This window comes from Quercus lobata, chromosome 4, assembly GCF_001633185.2.
Source record: "Quercus lobata isolate SW786 chromosome 4, ValleyOak3.0 Primary Assembly, whole genome shotgun sequence".
Taxonomy (NCBI): domain Eukaryota; kingdom Viridiplantae; phylum Streptophyta; class Magnoliopsida; order Fagales; family Fagaceae; genus Quercus; species Quercus lobata.
The window spans coordinates 55,871,195-55,887,865 of record NC_044907.1 but is presented as its reverse complement, the minus strand read 5'-3'; the positions used below and the strand labels follow the sequence as shown (position 1 = coordinate 55,887,865).

At 39.8% G+C, this 16,671-nt stretch overlaps 1 protein-coding gene across 1 annotated transcript; it reads right to left on the bottom strand.

Annotated features, from left to right (window-relative positions):
- Positions 1–395: 395 nt before the first annotated feature.
- On the bottom strand, positions 396–4,102 carry LOC115986938 (reticulon-like protein B5). The gene is made up of 5 exons (XM_031110367.1): positions 3,833–4,102; positions 3,105–3,285; positions 1,489–1,630; positions 1,067–1,136; positions 396–975 (listed from the first exon to the last, which is right to left on the bottom strand). The coding sequence occupies exons 1-5, from the start codon at positions 4,023–4,025 to the stop codon at positions 809–811; spliced, it is 753 nt and encodes a 250-aa protein (XP_030966227.1). The 5' UTR covers positions 4,026–4,102; the 3' UTR covers positions 396–808.
- Positions 4,103–16,671: the final 12,569 nt, after the last annotated feature.

The following is a 16,671-nucleotide window of genomic DNA, read 5'->3' as shown; positions in this document are numbered from 1 at the left end:
TAATAAAACCCATGAATAATAGCAAAAAATATCATGAAACTCATAAATAGTAACAAAAAAAAAAATGAATAGTAAAATAAATTAACAAAAATAATATTTGCCAAATAAACACTCCCCTTCCTTCCCCCGCCCCGTTCTGATTCCTCAACATTTGGTCCCACACAAGTAGTAACTTATTTTCCAGTTTCCAAAGGGTAAGATTTCATACTTTTTTTTTTTTTTTTTTTTTTTGAGAATCGGTAAGATTTTATACTAGTTATTACTGTTATTTTTTGATGAGTTGTTCTCCACAGCACTTCCGGCCATGTCTACTGTCAGTCTTCCAACCAAAGCATGTTTGAACATTCATGACAACCGGCCACATAATCGCATCACAAACTGACCATAAACTTCCATACTGTTCAATCGAGACACCACTAGATTTCTCTTGCTCATACATGATACAAACAATTCAGTCATTAAGGAAATCATGCTCACAACCAAAAATTAATAAGAGCATGAATTATAACAAACGTTCTTCGAAAGTTACAACCCAATACACAGGCACAAAGTGATATCACATACTATAAAGTTCATCAAAATATCACTGCTACATAAAATGCCATTACAAAATTGCCAAAACAATATGAAGCAAAACTCATACAATTCCCAACTAAGTCCATTAACATGCCAAATCCAACATTTTGCAAATCAATGTGCGGACACGCATGTGAAGAGCTCTAGCAAATACAAAAAGTGCAAGCACAATCACAACCTACAAAATCCAGTGCTAGCTTAGAGTCCACCACAAGCAAAAGCCTCTACTTCTCTAAGCCAACTTCCCTTTCAACGGACCTTTTGGAATTTTACTCAGAACCTTGGCATCAAACACTAGATACTGCTTTTTAATCTCAACCATTGCCTTCTCGGCAAATGGGTCAACCTTGTCCTCAAACTTCTCATACAGAACAGGCACAGTGTGCAGCAAAACAAAAGCTGATTTCAAATCAATATGATCAGAATTAAGCACATCATATGAAACTGACTATAAATACATATGAACAAACACAAGTTTTATTGTCCTTACATATATAGAACAAGGTCAAGAAATTACACCAAGTGCCCACAGTGGAAAGAACCCACAAGCCAGCAATAACCTGACATCCAAAAATTGATCTTATTAGAAATCAGATAACTAAATAAACTACCCATAGAATTGCTAGTCAGGATAATGTTAAAGATCCTGAAACTAGCAAATGTAGTAAGCTCCACATGCATCCAATGAGTCTTGGGACCAAGGATTAGTTGTTGCTTTTGTATGCAACTTTTGATAATATAGTGTAAATTTAACAGTAAAGATCAAAATCTCAAAAATAGCAAATCTTAAAGCCTTTATGACACAATAAAAGTATTTAATAGTTAGACCAACAAGAGTGCTAAGTTAAGAGGAAATGATACATACAATGTGCAGCTGTTACCAAAGAGACATGGAAGTAAAATAATACATACAATGAGAAATTTCTTCAAATCTCTTCCTGATGCAATATTCCGCAAGACAGCAAAACCCTGATTAATTTCAATTCTCAGTGCAGAAGCAACTTGCAAGAATGGCTCCTCAGGAAGATGAACTTCTGGGATCCGGGGAGGAGTCCTATAAATAGAGATCTTAAGCAATGAGTTAAATGAAACCACAGATACAATGCATGGCCTCATGACCTAAGAACCAATGTAGTCAAAGGACATAAAAAGCATGGCATAATCACCTAAGGACCAATGTAGGCACCTCTAGTGAGGCTATGTGAGTAACCAAGCACCTTAAACAATCTGTAAGGCACCCAACAGCCTCAATGAAATTAGCGAAGAGAAGTTCTATACTTTAATTCAAGTGAGTGGATGTCTCTTTCTCTTACTTTCTTCTCTCTATCTCACACACTTACATTTCTTTCCGCATCAATTTAGAAATAGATTTTTTTCCCCATTAATTTCAGTAATATAATCTCTTAGCTTTAATAATTGTTCTATTTTTGTTAAACAAAAATGTTTTTAAGTTTATTTAGTAGACTTTTTTTAAAAAAATTCTCATTTAATGCATATGATTTGAGGTACATTTAGAGTTCATAGCCTAACTTAGAGTCTGGTGAGTACTTTTTAGTGCCTCACTCATCACGCCTCAGGCCATACAAGGATTTGATATCTTAGGGTGCGTTTGTTTTGGCTTCAAACCACTTCTGGAAATGCTTTTCCGTAAAAATGGGTGTTTGGTTGTTACTGAAAATTCGGTCAAACTGAAAATGTTTTCAGTGTTGACTGTAAAATAAGGGCAATGGGGCGTAAAATATTTTCTGTTGTTATTTTCACTTCAAACCATTTCCGGAGATGCGCAAAGAGAGAAAGAGAGAGAAAGAAGGACTCACAAACGCACAAACAAAGAGAGAGAGAGAGAGAGAGAGAGAGAGAGAGAGAGAGATCATGCCGTCGAACCCACGAACGCGCCGGTCAGATTGCCATTCTCGTCCCCTCCACGCAACGGTGAGTGCTCTGTTCATCCCACTCCGGCAAAAGAAGACCCATCCCACTCCGCTGACCCATTCTTGATCGTCATCGACCCAGTGAACGACCCACCCCTGGGCCAATCGGACCGCCATGAGCAACCCACCCCTGAGCCAACCCAGTGAACGACCCACTTCGCCGACCCATTCCTCATCGTCACATAGCACCGTTTGTTTTGATCTCTCTCTCACTTAAGTCCCTCTCTCATGATTGATCTTGGGATTTTGATTTTTTTGTTTTGATTTTTGTTTCTTTGATTGTTTATATATCTTGATTCTCCGTAATAATATTTGTTTGGATCCTAAGAAAATGTGAAAAACATGATAAAAATGGGTTTTTTAGAGCATTTTCAGGGACACAACCAAACACTAGAAAATATTTTCCAAAACATTTTTTGGAATGCAACCAAACACTTGAAAATACTTTCCTTTCCCGAAAATATTTTCACCAGAAAATATTTTACACACAGAAAATATTTTACATTCTACCAAACTTTGACTACATTGGTATGGCTGAATCTTGTATAGATTATTATAACACTAAGGGCTAATAATGTAAAATCCCAAAAAGCTTACTTGTTGATAAAGGTATGAGCATTGGACCACAGGAACAAGATTGCAAGAGCAAGTATCAAAACATGACATACAAGAGTAAGCAGGTGGTATTCGACCAATTCAAAAATAACCCAGATGGCCGTAGCTCCACCGAGTACACCCGCTGAAATCTTCTTGTTCCTCCATAACAACACATCAGCAGCTGCACCACCAACACCATTTAAATCAACAACAACAACAATAGCAAAGTCTTTTTTCTTTTTTTTGGGGGTCAGCTATATATTCTCAACACATAGATTAGAGAAGAGTCCGCGTCAACCACATATATTATTTTCCTCCATTCTATTCTATCAGAACTCCTAGTCTCTGTTTCAGAAATTCGAATTCGATAGTTATCTTTTTATTAAATAATAATTGAATTATAACATTTATTTAACATTAACCGAAGTCCAAAACCATACTTGAGGAATCCAAATTTGAACATTTTTATTATCAGCAACCAAACAGAGCACGAAAGCCACAATGTGCCATTGCCGATTCTCGCCTCAACTCAATATTAATCACAGATCGCTAAAAATCACTAAACGTACCGTTTTGCCTTCATTTCAAAAGCACTTTCCAGAAAATGAAACAAACACACGTCACATGACATGACATCCACATTGAGCTTGAAATACACACACATTTAATGCCTAATGAATCAGATTACAGATCTCATACTGAGAGAGAGAGAGAGAGAGAGTACATACGCTTTCCGCCACCGAAAACCTTGTGAACCGGTTTCTCTCTGCCGAAAAGCCGGTAAATCTGAGCCTTTACAGATTCCGGTTTCTCGGAATCGGAATCGTAATCTGAAGACGAAGATGAATCATGCGCGTGGATCTTCTCGCTTATCTTCTCCATCACTGCCGAAACACCACCGCTCTCAGAATTCTCCGCCATTTCACCCAAAGAATAAATAAACAATAAAAAAGAAAATTGAATTTCAAAAAAAAATAATAGGGTTGGAGAATGAATCTCACTCTCAGTAGAATTTATATATAGACATAGTCCCAACCTAAGGTTTGGGATCCCCAGCCTGGTGGTTCGGGAAATTTGACGGCGTTAAAACGGGGTTCATGTTCGAGAAAAGAAGACGTTAGATTTGACGGCGTATTTTTGTGTGTACTGTAGGCGCGGGTGGGCTGTATCTGAGTCTGACTCTGATGGATGGACGGTGGGGATTTGGGAAAGTCACCGGCCTGGTGAAAAGGTGGGACCACGTGGCTGATGGTTGAAGTGGAAGGACGGCTGTGGGTGGTACTTTGTTCTCTGGTCGGGGTAGTGGGTTCCACGTAGACTGACTTACTTGCCTATGCTTGCGAAATCGCATCTATGATCTGTTTTTTTTTTTTTTTTGTTTGGAGAGATTTGAAAAAACACAATTGATTTTTGATATACGTAAATGTAAGATTGAATTTCAAAATTTTTATTTAATAATAAAAAATTTTATTTATTTAACCAATGAACCCACAAGATCCATTTTATATATAATATATTATCATCTACAAAAGGAAAAACGAAAAAAAAAAAAAAAAAAAAAAAACTATTATTGGTCAACTTTTGAAATACAGAATTTTTATTACATAATATTTTTCACAACTTTTACCATAGCTTAACTATGTGACAAGTTGTGAACTCATTTTTTTTTTCCTACCATTTATAACTCTTCACATGGGTGAATTGTGGCACTAAACTTGTTGATTAACATATTCAGGTGGGTTTCAGCTAACTCAACTGGTAAAATCTCTAATGGTTGAATAAGAGATCTGGTAAAGTTTCTGATGGTTCAATCCCTGTCTACACCAAAAACTGATTGATGTCTTGGTCTGATGATAAAGAGTATCATCAGGAGCAGACGTCATAGGTTAAAAACTCTCTAAAATATATATATATATATATATATATATTCAAGGTAATTATTAAATACTCTCAAAGTATCATAAATGTATACTTCCCCCTCTCACATAATTGTAGGTCTACTAATTAAATTCATGGTGGGACCCACAATTCATGTAAAATGAGTGAGTAAGCATTAATTGTACTCTTGGAGTATTCAATATTTTTCCACATATTCAAAATCATACATGATAACGATCAAGGAATCAGTTAGTTGAACAGCTTGGATAGTGATGATGTTGAGGGCCTGAAAGATAAGAAACAAGAGATCAGAGGAGACCGAGGTTGGTCGATCACAAACCCTTCGATGGTAAAGTTAGTCTTTTTCTTCTGAAATAAAGAATTCTTCACTTAAAGAGAGATAGTGTCTGGAAAAATACTTCGCCCTTTTTTGGTTGAAGATTCGTGCCCTTTTATAGGTTTAGGAAATGGTTATCCGTTGGATAACCTCCCCCATTTTCACGGAGTCCGGAGTGTATAACATGATAACTGCTATAGCAGTTATCTTTTCACATCAAAACCGCTGTTAGGCTCGTCCTAAGCACTGTTGGACGGGAGGTTGTTCATCAGTAGGAGATCTCGTCTAGAGATCTCTATGGACAACGGACGAGCAGCTAGCCTTTGTATCCCTTGTGGACTAAGGACGAGTGTTCACTCTTACCCTTTCTATGGACGACCTCTATGGACGAATAAGGAGTTGGTTATTTTTTGACACCATCAGTTGCCCCCTTGTCCATGGGTCGTCTCTAGGATAATTTTAGGCAATTTTCAAAATGTGCACTTAATGCTAGCAAGCGTCTAGTTATTTTTTTGAGGAGTATGCCACGTGTCGTATTTTGGTTGGCTGCGTCGTTTCATATACCTACGTTTACAGCCTATAAATAGTAGAATTCCTCCAGTACCCTTCACATTTCTGAGATTTCCTTCCTTGAGCACCCTCGTCTTAGCGCCTCGTCTAGAAGTATCCTCTCATCCTTAGTTTCCTCATCTAGATTTTAGGTATTTCTTTAATCCTCGTCCTCAAATTTTAGGTTTTCTTAAAAATGTCTGAGACCATTCTTTCCTTGTCTAGTAATAGTTTGGGCAAAGCCATAGACGAGTATCATGACCCAAGTAGTTTTAGTGGCTCTAGTGATAGTAGTAATAGCAACACTAGTAGTGGAGGAAACACCACAGACGAGTATGTGTCTGGTGTCCCTGAGGTTCCTTTAGAGGTTCTCCAAGGACTTAAGATGAGGACCGAGTCTGGATCCCAGGTTGGTACAAGTGCTCCTTCGTCTGTAGTTTAGGACAAGAGGTAGTGTACAGTTGTGCTATAGGAATAGAATCCAAGATGGATGATAGAAGATTAGATTTACTTAAGAAGTGGTACCAAATCCAAGGATGTCAATACCGTACCGAAGGTCGTACCGGTTTGGCCACCGGTACGATATATTTCGGATATCGGTCAATACCGGTGTATCGTTTCGGGTTTACCGCTATTTTTTATATTTATAAATAAATATAAATATATATATATGTATGTATGTATGTATGTGTCTGTGTATATATATATTATAATAAATATAAAAGTTTACCATAAAACATTTCCTCAATTCAGAACTAATTATTCATGGTTTTAGACTTTAGTATCAATTAAAAGGGAAAAAAAATAAAAAAATAAAATAAAAAGCTTAAAAGTTACCATTGCATACTAAGAAAACAAATAATACTAATAAGTTAATGCAAATAAGTTACCATTCTGTCCTAACAAAAATTCAAAAATTACAAAACTTAAAAAAAAAATAATAATAAAAAAAAACTTTTTTCTGTATCGGCCAGTACGCCCGGTACCGGCCAGTATTTTTTCGGGTACGAAACAGGGGGGGCCGAGTGTACCGGATTGCTGGCCGGTACGGTATATTTCGGCCGTACCGGCCGATACGGTACGAAATCGATAACCTTGACCAAATCCTAGACGACCTTAAACCTAGGTTAGCAGTTCGTGGGGAGTGGTGCTGTCAGCCACATTTTGGGATAGGTATTTACGAAGCTTATCTTTTAGGTGGACTTAGGTTACCTTTGAATGCTTTTCCTAGAGAATTACTTACCAGGTTAGGTATAGGTGTTTGTCAACTTAACTCCAATGCATGGAGGTTAATTGTCTCCATGCAAGTTTTGTGGAGGGAGGTATTTGAGGGGAACCGTCCTCTTACCGTGGACGAGTTCCTTTATTGTTACAAGCCTTCCGAGATTAATCAGTCCCTTGACTTTTATCAATTCACAGCCAGAGGGAAGGATTATAGGTTAATTAAGTCTATAGTTTCCTCGGATAGGAACTGGAGGACGGAGTTCTTCTTCGTCTTAGGTTTCTGGGCTAGACGCCCCCTCGAGGTTTCTCAAGACCCATTTCCTTCCTACACAGGAGAGTTAGGGAACCTTCGTCCTGAAGGTATGCTTATAGTTGTCGCTTAGTTTTGTATTGTATTTACCCTTGTAGATGGCTGTCTATTTTTTTTTTTTTACACAGGTGCTAGATGACCTCACTTAGGCAGGTATTACATTGAACAGATTCAAAAAGTTCGTCTGCATACTGACAGGGCTTTCCATTCTTTGGTTAGTCTTCAACGTCTTGCCACTTGGGGTTTGGGTCCTAACTCGTCTACTAAAGCCCTTGCACACGAGCATACCATCCGCAGACGTAAGCTCTCCTAATTGTTTCCCCTTTCCCTTCTCACATTTTTTTTTTAAAACATTTTTCTTTTCAAGAATAGCTACAATGAAGGAAAACAAAGGCAAAGAAGTTGTGAATGAGGCAGTTGGGTAGGAGGCACCGCCTCAATCTCATCCGTCAGTAGGTGATAAAAGAAAGAATTTATCCCTAGGGGTTGACTTGGGGAACCTTCCAAGCAGGCGCAAGGAGAAAAAGGTTAAACACAAGTCGTCTAAGCCTAAGGACGTTCAATCCACACCTATTCCTGTTCATGAGCCTGAAGACGTCCAGATCCTTGATTCAGAACCCAAGGACTCTCCTATGCAAGCCCCGTCCACAGTTAAGGGGCCTTCCCCGTCTCAGCCTTCTCACCAAGTACCTCAACACCTTATTGGGAACGAGGATCTAGCTTGGGAAAGATTTGGGATGGCTGTGACTGATGCGGACGTGACTGCCTGCTATGACATGTCTTTGAAGGACTTTGAGCATTCTGGGGTTCATGACCTTTTTAAAGTATATATACTTTCCCTTTCTTTTTTTTTTTTTTGTCTCGTCCTTTTTGACAAGATTCCTAACAAAAACCTTGATTCAGGCTATGTCCAAGTTCATTGCAACGTTCAGGCAAGCAACTGATCTGGACAAGACGAGGGTCTTGTTGGAGAGGAGAATCAAGGAAGTGAAGGACGAGAGCAAACGGTGGGCTAAGGCAACTACTAAGGCCAATGAAGGGGCAAAGGAGCTGCAAAATCAAATTGAAGAGCTGAAGACTAACGTCGTGGAGAAGGACACTTGTCTTGACCATTTACAAAAGAAGAATGGCGAGCTGAGTGATCTTCTCAAGAAGGCCAAGGAAGACGCAGTTGCAGAGTTTAAGGTGTCCAAGCAGTTTACGGACCTACTAGATACCAACTATGCAGCTGGGTTTGAGGACTTCAGGCTAGACGCTGTGGAGAATTTCCCCAATATTGACTTAAGTTCTATCAAACTTAATCTTAGTGGTACTCCTACCAGTTCCCTCCTCCAGACGAGCTCAGAAGATGTTAACATAGAGGATGATGCTACAACCCAGCCACCCAGGACGACCAGAACACAGACGCCCCTCCAGCCTGAAGACGATCTTCTAATATTTTAATTATGCTTTTTTACTTTTTTATTTGTTTTTTAATCTTGAGACTTGTTATTGTAATTTTATATTAATCTCGTCCATAGCTTTCAGACAAGTTATCAACAAGTTTTACTTTTCAAGGGTGTTTGGACGTTGGTCATCCATCCTTAAAACAATTGCTTTACTTGTTTTTCTGTTATAATATGGACGAAAGTTATTTGTGGTTTCGTTTTAAATTTCTACTCGTCCATGAAAGTAATACCTTAGAAAGGTACTTGAACTTTTAAGATATAACTCGTCTTGGTGAAATACTCGTCTTGGTGAAATACTAATTACCAGCATCACTTGTCTTGAGACTTCGCTGTTTTTTCATTTCTAATGCAAATAAGACAACTTTGCATTCATCCATAAACTGGATTGCTTTAGAATGCTTTAGTCAATAAGTCAAAACATCATGCCTTTGCATTTATCCATCCATGTGTGGACGTGTACTATGTTTCATCCCGTCTGTTTCAGGGACGAATGTTTTATGGACGTGCCATTATCCGTCCATGTGTGGACGTATACTATGTTTCATCCCGTCCGTTTCAGGGACGAACATTTTGTGGACGCCATTTCTTGGGGAAAGTTTTCTCGTCTATACTTGGACGTTCATACATTTCCCTAGTTTATTGAAGTTACATCTCCGCGTCTGGAGAATTTCCTCGTCTTGGGCTTTTCGGTCTTGTTGTAGGTTAGTTCGAACGAAAATAGCATGGAGATTAGAAATTTACACAACATTTTGTACATAACATAAATATTGTTTACAGATAAGGCATATACATATTAATGTCTTTCTTTTTATTTAATAAGTACAAACTCCATAACTTCGTCCATAATCACAACACAACGTAAATAGTAAAGTAGTAGTATCAAACACAAACAGCATTAAACATAAGTAGAACATAAGTAAACAGACAAGGTCCAAGCTCATCCATAGTAATACTTCATCCAGGCTCACTTTTACTGATAGTACCTCCTCAAGTGCTCCACATTCCAAGGGTGTTCCAATTTCCTCCCGTCCAGGGACTCCAAGTAGTAGGATCCTTGCCTTTTACAGTTGATAACTTTATAGGGTCCTTCCCAATTTGGGCCCAATTTCCCATGAGCTGGGTTTTTGGTTGCCAAAGAGATCTTTCTCAAGACAAGATCTCCTATGTTGAAATGCCTTGACTTTACCATTGCATCATATTGTCTAGCCATAAGGTTCTTGTACTTTGCTGTCCTGTGCTCTGCATCTGCCCTGACCTCGTCTATTTGATCGAGGTTCAAACGGAGTTGCTCCTCATTGTCCTTATCTTGATACATCATCACCTTGTGATTGGCCATATGTACTTCTGCAGGTATGACTGCTTCGCTTCTATAAGCTAGCTTGAAAGGAGTTTCCCCCGTAGGGGTTCTCACTGTCGTCCTGTACGCCCATAGAACACTAGGCAACTTATCTGGCCCCTTTGCCCCCTTAGGCCGAGTCTTGATGATTTTCAACAAGGATCGGTTTGCTAATTTAGCTTGGCCATTTGCTTGGGGATGAGCTGGTGAAGAATAATGATTCTGTATTCCAAAATGTGCGCAGAAGTCCCTGAAGAGTGCATTGTCAAACTGTCATCCGTTATCAGACACCAATACCTTGGGCATTCCAAATCTACACACAATGTTCTTCCACACGAAATTTTTAACATTCTGTTGTGTGATACTTGCTAACGGTTCAGCTTCCACCCATTTGGTGAAGTAATCGATGCCCACAACTAGAAATTTCATCTGCCTTGTGCCCAGCGGGAAAGAACCCAAAATGTCTAGTCCCCATTGCGCAAAGGTCCACGGTGCCATCATCGGGGTGAGGTACTCTGATGGTTGTCTGGGGACATTGCTAAACCGTTGGCATTGGTCATAGACTTTGACGTATGCCTTAGCATCAGCTTGCATGTTTGGCCAATAATACCCCGCACGGATGACCTTGTGGACAAGCGACCTAGATCCTAAGTGATTGCCGCAGGCACCTTTATGAACTTCTCTTAACACGTAGTTTGCCTCATCTGGGGCTAAGCATCTAAGATAAGGTTGAGAAAAACCTCTTTTGTATAGCACCTCGTTTATTAGAACGTACCTAGCCGATCTTACCCTCAACTTCCTGGCTTCGTCCTTTTCTTCTAGGAGTCGTCCGTCTTTCAAGTATGATACAATCGGTGTCATCCAATTTTCTCTGTTCTCCACCTGTTGTACTTCTGGGATATCTATACTTGGCATATACTGAATTTCATCAAATTCATCCATAGTTTCATTTGATGAGGCTTCCTTTGCTATGGTATCAGCTTCCACGTTCTCCTTCCTAGGGATTTGAACAAAGTCAGCTTTTTCAAATCTTTTTATAAGGCGCATCATCCTATTAAGGTATTTCCTCATCCGTTCTTCCTTAGCTTCATATATCCCATTCACTTGTCCCATGATCAACTGAGAATCACCCAGGACAAGTATAGATTTGGCGTCCACAGACTTAGCCAATTCTAGCCCTTTGAGAAGGGTTTCATACTCGACTTCATTGTTTGTTGCTTGGTACTGCAAACGAACCTTATGTTTCATCTTGTCTTCTTTTGGGGATTGTAGGACCACACCAATTCCACCTGCATGCTGTGTAGACGAACCATCCACATGGACGATCCATCTTTTACTGTCTTCGGTCTCATTATGATTTGGGGTAAATTTGGCAATGAAATCTGCTAGAGCTTGAGCTTTTATGGCATGCCTTGGCAGATATCTAATGTCAAACTCACTGAGCTCTACAGCCCACTAGATCAATCGTCCTGCAGCTTCTAGTATATTCATTACCTTCTTGAGCGGGTGATCTGTCATGACGTTAATGACATGTGCTTGGAAATAATGCCTCAGCTTCCTGGAAGCAGTTATCAATGCGAAGGCTAATTTCTCCATTTGTGGATATCGTCCTTCTGCTCCCTTCAATGCCTTACTTTTATAATACACAGGCCTTTGCACTTTGTCTTCTTCTCTTATCAATGCTAAACTCACGGCATGCTGAGTTACTGCTAAGTACAAATACAACTCCTCTCCCACCACGGACGGACTCAACAAGGGAGCCGTGGAAAGGTAGGCCTTTAGATCTTCGAAAGCTTTCTGACACTCGTTAGTCCATTCAAATGCTCTTTTAAGAATCTTAAAAAATGGCAAACATTTGTCAGTGGCTTTAGAGACAAACTTGTTAAGTGCAGCCATTCGTCCAGTGAGGGATTGGATTTCTTTGGTATTTTGCGGAGGCTTCATATCCAATATTCCTTGAATTTTATCAGGATTCGCTTCAATTCCCCTATGGGAGACCATAAATCCAAGAAACTTCCCTGATGATACTCCGAAAGCACATTTGCTAGGATTCAGCTTCATGTGGTACTGTCTGAGTGTGTCAAATGTCTCCTGGAGGTCGTCTAGATGCCTTCCTTCGTCTTGACTTTTCACCAACATGTCATCTACATAGACTTCCACATTCCGCCCGATTTGCGGATGAAACATGTGGTTGATTAATCTCTAATATGTCGCCCCTGCATTCTCTAAGCCAAAATGCATCACCTTATAACAGAATAATCCTTGACTGGTGACAAAGGATGTTTTCTCTTGGTCTGCCTCGTCCATCCTTATCTGATTATATCTAGAAAAAGCATCCATGAAGCTAAGTAATTTGTGGCCTGCAGTGGAATCTACCAACTGGTCAATGCGTGGCAGCGGGTAACTATCCTTGGGGCAAGTCTTGTTTAAGTCGGTGAAATCTACGCACATTCTCCACTTGCCGTTTGCTTTCTTGACTATTACTACATTGGTCAACCAATCCGGATAGTACACTTCCCGAATAAACTTCGCCACCATCAACTTTTGAACCTCGTCTTTGATAGCATCATCTCTCTTAGGGGCAAACACCCTCTTCTTTTGCTGCACTGGCTTGGAAGAAGGACATACATTCAGATGGTGGGTAATGACACTACGGTTTATACCTGACATGTCCTCATGACTCCATGCAAACACATCAATATTTTTCTTCAAAAACTGGACAAGGTCTTTCTTAATCCTCTTTTCTAGACCTGCTTCGACCCTATTACACCTCTTAGGGTTATTTTCATCCAAGGAAATATCTTCTAATGCTTCGGTAGGCTTTGCTACAACTCTCTTTTCTTCAATATTCATGGCTTGAGCTTGTTCGTCCATGGCCAACATGGCTAGGTAACACTCTCTTGTTGCTAGTTGGTCTCCTTGCACTTGTCCCACTCCGTGTTCTGTTGGAAACTTGACTGATAGGTGGTAGGTGGATGTAACAGCCTTCCAACTATTTAAAGTTGGCCTTCCAATTATGGCATTGTAGGAGGATGAACAATCTACCACAAGAAAGTTCACGTCCTTGGTGATTTGTTGCAGGTATGCCCCCACTACCACTGATAATAAAATAGTACCCACAGGTTGTACTCTCATTCCATCAAAACCTACTAGGGGGGAGTTCACTGCTCGGAGCTGGTCTCGTCCTAACCTCATCTGTTGAAAAGCTGGGTAATATAAAATGTCCGTCGAGCTTCCGTTGTCCACTAGCACTCTTCTGGTTGTGTAATCGGCAATGAGCAAGGAGATGACAATAACATCATCGGGAGGGTGATGAATTCTCTTAGCATCTTCATCCGTAAAGGTCATTGCTTGTTCGTCCGTGGACCTCGCCCTTGGTGATCGTCTAGAAAGTTGGACGCTCTGCACCACCTTTAAGTATGCTTTCTTGGACTTGGACGACTGGCCTGTCGAATTTTCCCCTATAATGACTCTTATTTCTCCGAGCGGTGGTCGCGATGATTCTTCCATCTTTCCTTTCAATTTCTCGTCCTTGTGGTCTCGTCCAAGGAAATTCCTCAACTTCCCTTGCCTTATGAGATTTTCAATTTGCTGCTTTAAATCAAAACACTCGTCTGTATCATGACCCTGATCCCTATGGAAGCGACAATACTTGTTTCTATTGCACTTATTGGGATCTCCTTTCATTTTCTCCAGCCACTTCAAGGAAGGATCATCCTTGATTTGCATAAGGACCTAGTCAAGTGGCACGTTCAGTGGGGTATATTGCTGGTTCCGCACTAAAGAGCCTGGCTTCTTATTATCTCGGTCTTCCTTTCTTCCGTCTGTCCTTTCTTTGGACGAGAACCTTGCTCCGGATGACGACTGGGGCTTGCCTTTACTCTCTTAGATCTCTTCCTCTTCTTAGCAATGATCGCGTCTTCTGCATTTATAAAATTTTGAGCCGAATGGATGAGCTCGGCCATAGACTGAGGTTCTTTTTCATAGAGTTTATGTATAAACAAATCCGAATTCACCCCATTATAGAAAGCCGCCAATAGGAGCTTATCATCTACCTCATCCACACTCAGGGCTTCTCTGTTGAAACAGGTGATGAACGACCGTAGGCTCTCGTTCTCTCCCTGCTCTATGGTCAACAAGTTGGTCTAGGAACGCTTGTGTCTTTGTCCTCCAATGAAATTATTAACAAACAACTTGCTCAACTCTTTAAAAGAACTTACCGAATTCGAGGGTATTTTGCTTAACCAAACTCGTGTCGGGCCCTTGAGGGTAGTAGGGAAGGCTCTACACATTATTTCGTCGGGAACCCCTTCAAGATGCATGGTGGTCTTAAAGGTGGCAATGTGATCAAATGGGTCGCGTGTTCCATCATATGAATCCAGAGAAGGCAAGTTGAACTTTAGTGGTAGAGGGTGACCGTTGATGGAAGCTGTAAAGGGGGAATCGGTTTTGTGGACTAAATCTTCTATCGGATTCGCCCTTTTCATAATCTCTTTCATTTCCTTCATGACTCTCTTCATTTGTTCCATCTCTTCTTTCAAATGTGGTACCGTTCGTGAAGTGGTGCCTTTTAACTGACTTCTAATCTCAGTATTCTCTCTATCATCATGACTCTGTGTTTGTCCTCCTCCTTCACGTTCTTCATGTGCCTGCCTCCTTAGATTAATTTCCATTCTTAACTCTTGGTTTTGGCGAGTCAACTTCGTCATTGCGGCTGCCATAGATTGCACATGTTGGACAGATGAAGTCTACATTATCGGTGCAGATTGGCGATCGCGAGGAGGGCTGCTTGAAGCATCTCTGCTTCCCTGATGGCCTGGACTAGTAGCCCTTGATTTGGTCCGTACCATCAACCTTTTGTCACGGAGAAGAAAACTGTAAAACAATCTTTTCCCATAAACGGCGCCAACTGATAACGATCAAGGAATCAGTTAGTTGAACAGCACGGATAATGATGATGTTGAGGGCCTGAAAGATAAGAAACAAGAGTTTAGAGGAGACCGGGGTTAGTCGGTCACAAACCCTCCGATGGTAAAGTTAGTCTTTTTCTTCTGAAACAAAGAATTCTTCACTTAAAGAGAGATAGTGTCTGGAAAACTACTTCGCCCTTTTTTGGTCGGAGATTTGCGCCCTTTTATAGGTTTAGGAAACGGTTATCCGTTGGATAACCTCCCCCATTTTCACGGAGTCTGGAGTGCATAACATGATAACTGCTATAGCAGTTATCTTTTCATATCAAAACCGTTGTTAGGCTCGTCCTAAGCACTGTTGGACAGGAGGTTGTTCATCAGTAGGAGATCTCGTCCAGAGATCTCTATGGACGACGGACGAGCAGCTAGCCTTTGTATCCCTTGTGGACTAAGGACGAGTGTTCACTCTTATCCTTTCTATGGACGACCTCTATGAACAAATAAGGAGTTGGTTATTTTTTGACACCATCAATACACATCAAAAAGAAAAATCGAAAAATCAGATTTTAACCTAGATGATGACTTGCATAATTGAGTGTAATTTATCACTTCTCATCTTTAAACTTTAGTCTAATTTTATTTATTTTGTTGATTTTAGACTTGATCTTTGTTATTTAAATTTTATTCCAGATTTGAAGAAAATAAAGATTTATTCAAATAAAAGAAATGTGAAGCATCTAAAGAGAATATTTTTGGCCTTGGAAGTTGGCAAGAAAAAGAGAATGAGGCGCTGAAAAAGAAAGAAGAAAAGGAGGCGCTGAACAAAAAGAAAAGGTGCGCTAAAAACAGAACCAGCAAAAAGAAAAAAAGGCTGAAACAGTGGTGTGGGCTGAACTGAAAAAGGTTTTGGGCTGAAGCAAAAACGTTCTAAGTTGAAAAAAATGTTTTTGGGCTAAAGAGAGAATTGCTTTAGGCTGAAAAAAAGGGCACACGTGAACTGAAAAGAAAAGAAAGGCAGGAAGAAAAGAAACAAAAGGGGGGCGCTTAAAACAGAAGGAGAAAAAAAAAAAAAAGACGTTGAAACAAGAAGAAAAGAAGGAGAAAAGAAGAAGGGGTGCTGAACTGAACAGAGGCTGAACGAGATCTATTGAGCATTCTTTTTCTTTCGAATCTTCTCAGAAAAATGATGGTGAATTCGTTTATGTTGAATTTGATTTTTAGCATGAACTAAATTTTCTTTATTCTAGGAAAACGATGTAATCTAGTTCCGAACTATGCTTGCTTTTCTATGTTAATTTGAACAATTTCTCTTTATGTTTGTCTGATTTATTCTAAGCTTTTTGCTTCTAATTAACTGGCCATTAATTAGATGATTTTAATCTAGTGATTTGTTGTCGAAAGAGGGAATTAAAGGATAGATCTTGAATATTTCAGCATAGGTAAATATAGAGATTGAAAGACTTGTATGAACCTATGTAGTATTAAAATCGTTGGTCTTAATGCTTTCTTGTTTTATTAAATTGCATACTCTTGTGTAAAATGATGAACAAAAATGTTTCCAATTGACTGTCGAAA